Here is a 3,942-nt window from a genome sequence, read left to right on the forward strand (position 1 = left end):
AACGTCCGACTTCAGCTCAGGTCATGATCTTGTGGTCCGTGAGTTCGAGCCCCGTGTCGGGCTCTGTGCTGAAGCTCAGAGCCTGGAGACTGCTTCAGAGTCTGTGTCTCCTTCTCTCTCTGACCCTCCCCCATCCATGCTCTGTCTTTCTCTGTCTCAAAAATAAATAAACATTAAATAAATAAATAAATAAATTCAACAATAAGAAAACAAACAATGTGATTAAAACATGGGGCAAAGACCTTCATGGGTACCTCCCCAAACAAGGTATACAGATGACAAATAAGCATATGAGAAGATACTTCATATTTATTATGTCTGCAGAGAAATGCAAATTCAGGCAACAATGAGATGCACACCTCTTGGGACGGCCAAAATCAGGGACATCGACAACATCCAATGCTGACACCGATGTGAGCAGCAGGAAGCCTCATTCATGGTGACGGGAATGCACAATGGCACAGCCCCTTTGTTTGTTTGTTTGTTTTTTCAACGTTTATTTATTTTTTTTGGGACAGAGAGAGACAGAGCATGAACGGGGGAGGGGCAGAGAGAGAGGGAGACACAGAATCGGAAACAGGCTCCAGGCTCTGAGCCATCAGCCCAGAGCCTGACGCGGGGCTCGAACTCACGGACCGCGAGATCGTGACCTGGCTGAAGTCGGACGCTTAACCGACTGCGCCACCCAGGCGCCCCAAGCACAGCCCCTTTGGAAGACAGTCTGGCAGTTTCTCACAAAACGAAACCTCCTCTTACCATATCGTCCAGCAGCTGCGCTTCTTAGTATTTACTCAAAAGCATTGAAAATGATGTCCACACAAGACCTGCACAAAGATGTTTATATTCACCTTATTCATAATTGCCAAAAACTGTTGGGGGGGGGGCGGGTGGTGGGAACAAAACAGATGTCTTTCAGTAAGTGAATGAATAAGCAAACCGTGGCACATCCAGACAATAGACTAATATTCAAAACTAAAAAGAAATGAACTCACAAGCCATGAAAAGAGATGGAGGAATCTTAAATGCATATTACAAAGTGAAAGAAGCCCATCTGAAAAGATTACGTGCTATATGATTCCATCTATATGACATTCTGAAAAAGGTGAAGCTGTGAAGACGGTAGAAAGATCTGTGGTTGCCAGGGGCTAGGGTGGGGATGGCGGGATAATGGGTGGAGCATAGAGGAATCTGGGGGGCAAGGATACTATTTCATACGATGCGAAAATGGCGGCTAATGTTATTATGAATTTGTCCAAACTCACAGAGTGCACAACCCCAAGAGTAAATGCCAATGTAAACTATGGACTTTGGGTGATAATGATGTGCCCACGTAGGCTCATCGACGATAACAAATGCACTACTCTGGTGGGGGATGTTGACAGTAGGGGAGGCTGTGCATGTGCATGTGCGTGAGCAGGGAACATTCGGGAGATCTCTTTACTTTCTGCTAAATTTTGCTGTGAACACAGAATTTCTTTGCAACTTAGAGTCAATCAAAAAAAAAATTCCTGCTTGGAAATCTGGAGTGGCTTCTCTTTTGCTGTGTGAACCCTGATGGATGCCATTGCCCACATCTCCGTCTGGATTACATCGGAAGAGACATTGTCGCGTCTGTGCCGCTGGACTGAGGAGGGGGAAGGGCAGTCAGGGGCCCGAGGCGCCTCCCTGCCCTTCTCCCAAGCCTCCCAGTGACCCCCCCCCCCCCCCAGAGCGGGGCTGCGTCTGACAAACTCTCTGAGCAGATGCAGGCACAGGAGGAGCGGCGGGGGCAGCCCGGCCTCTCGCATCTGCGTCCCTGGTGGTTTATGGTCTGGTCTGTGACACTGTGGGAGGGAGATTGCTACTTTGCTGGCAGTAGTAAGTGGCAGCGTCTTCAGGCTCCAGGCTGCTGATGGTGAGGGTGAAATCTGTCCCAGACCCACTGCCGCTGAACCGCGAGGGGACCCCAGTTTGCAACGTGGATGCACGATAGATCAGAAGCTTAGGAACTTTCCCCGGTTTCTGCTGAAACCAGTCTAACCACGTGTTAACGTTCTGACTCGCCCGGCAGGTGATGGTGACTCTGTCTCCTGGAGATGCAGACAGCGAGGATGGAGACTGGGTCATCTGGATTTCGCAGCTGGCTCCTGAGATGGGGCACAGAGAAACAAAGACCCACGCTACGAATCATGTCATAAGAGGACGCGGCTGGAGGGCCAGGCAGTACTGGGTGCACTGGCTGAGTAATTTCCCAGTGTTCTCCTTCCTTACCTGGGAGCCAGAGCAGCAGGAGACCCAGGAGCTGAGCGGGGGCCTTCATGTCCATGCTGTGTCCTGACCGGGACTGGGTCCTGCACAGGGTGTGACCGGCCCATTAATCAGCGTTCAGGGAAGTGGGCTGTGCCCTAGGAACATGCAAATGAGCGGGGGATAGAGCATAACTGGGCACAGCCACAGGGCTGGGTTATCTCAAAAATGGTACAGGTGCAATAAAACCCCCAGTGCCCAGGTTCCACCAGAGCAGCATAAATTTGTCTCCAGAGCAGGTGTTTCTCCCTGGAGGGCCAAAGGGCGGAATCCTGCACAGGAATGCTGTCCTGTGACTATAGAGTCCTCTGTGTCTCTTTAAGACTCGTAACACATGTTTCTTACTGTCTCTCTAAGACTGCATCTGTCAGATATTACACAATCCCAGACACTCTAAGAACTTGTACAGGCCCCTTTTATTTGGTGCCTGCGGATGTTATTTAGGCCACGGAGATTCTTCTTTGCTCTAACGTCCTGATATTCTTGGCACAAGAAACTACCGTCCAGCCACGCGATGTGGGAGAAGACAAATAAAGAAGTGTGGGTGTCATGGTGTGTAAGTGCCCAGCTATTGAGCGTCTGCCGTTGCTAATGTGTCATCTCCAGCTAAGCCGTGGGTCCTCATCCATTCTGAGTGCTCTGTCCCACCAGGCAGCACAAGTGAAAACCTGCCTAAGTGTGAAAAAAAACTTCTATTACCAGGTGGGGCAGCCAGAAGTTGTTGCCTACGTAAGTGTATTTATTCTAGAAATTAAGAATTAATAGGATTCTGAGAAATTATCACGAGATAAATATTGTTGTAATCCTCTTTGCTCTGTCAGGGCTGGGTTTAGCTTCAGGACTGGCTTTTTACAATTGCAGCACCCCGGTGCGGTGTCCCCCAGGAGTCCCAGGCCGGACCAGGGCAGCACAAGTTTGTCTGCAGACGACATGTCTATCCCCGAGGGCCAGGGGACAGAATCAGTCTACTAACCTGTGACGAGAGTATTTGCTTTGCTGTCTTCGGGTTCTGTGACCCGCTTTTCCTGTTACCTCTCCATCTAAGACTTGGTCTGTTGAGTGGGACAAAAGCCCAGAAATCCAAAGAAATTCTACAAGGTCTTTACGTTTGGTGCTTACATATTTTTTAGGACACAGAGTCCTCCTCTTTGCTCTGATTCCCTGATTTCCTTGGAGTGATAAATTATCAGCATAGAGAGAGAACCTAGGATGTCTACAGATTGTTCCGCTCAATATTCAAGAGTGTATTGATCAACACGTGCATGTCAAGAACCTGCTGAGGCTGGAGGAAAAACTGCCTGAAAGTGTTACGGGGCGGTGGGTGGAGCCTGGGTGGCTCGGTAGGTTAAGTGTCTGACTCTTGATTTCAGCTCAGGTCATGGTGTCACAGTTCGTGGCTTGGAGCCCCGCGTCAGGCTCTGTGCTGACAGTGTGGAGACTGCTTGGGATTCTCTCTCCCGTCTCTCTCAACCCTCCACCAATTGTATTTTCTCTCTCACTCTCTCTCTCTCTGTCGACAACAAATAAACATAAAAAGATATTACAGGGAAAATTTGTCAGAACTCACACAGGGCCAGAAAGAGTTATTGTGCGTACCAGTGAGAGGAGGAAACCTCACGATCACAGGGCATCCGGCTGAGTGCTCAGGAAGTACTG

The 3,942-nt window shown here is 49.4% G+C and overlaps 1 gene segment (V, D, J or C); it reads right to left on the minus strand.

Moving 5' to 3' along the window:
- Nucleotides 1–1,803: 1,803 nt before the first annotated feature.
- Nucleotides 1,804–2,338, minus strand: LOC122467092. The segment is given in 2 exon segments: nucleotides 1,804–2,126; nucleotides 2,251–2,338. Coding segments are annotated over 2 exon segments (378 nt in total).
- Between the last annotated feature and the right edge of the window lie 1,604 nt (nucleotides 2,339–3,942).

This window comes from Prionailurus bengalensis, chromosome A3, assembly GCF_016509475.1.
Source record: "Prionailurus bengalensis isolate Pbe53 chromosome A3, Fcat_Pben_1.1_paternal_pri, whole genome shotgun sequence".
In the NCBI taxonomy this organism is placed as follows: Eukaryota; Metazoa; Chordata; class Mammalia; order Carnivora; family Felidae; genus Prionailurus; species Prionailurus bengalensis.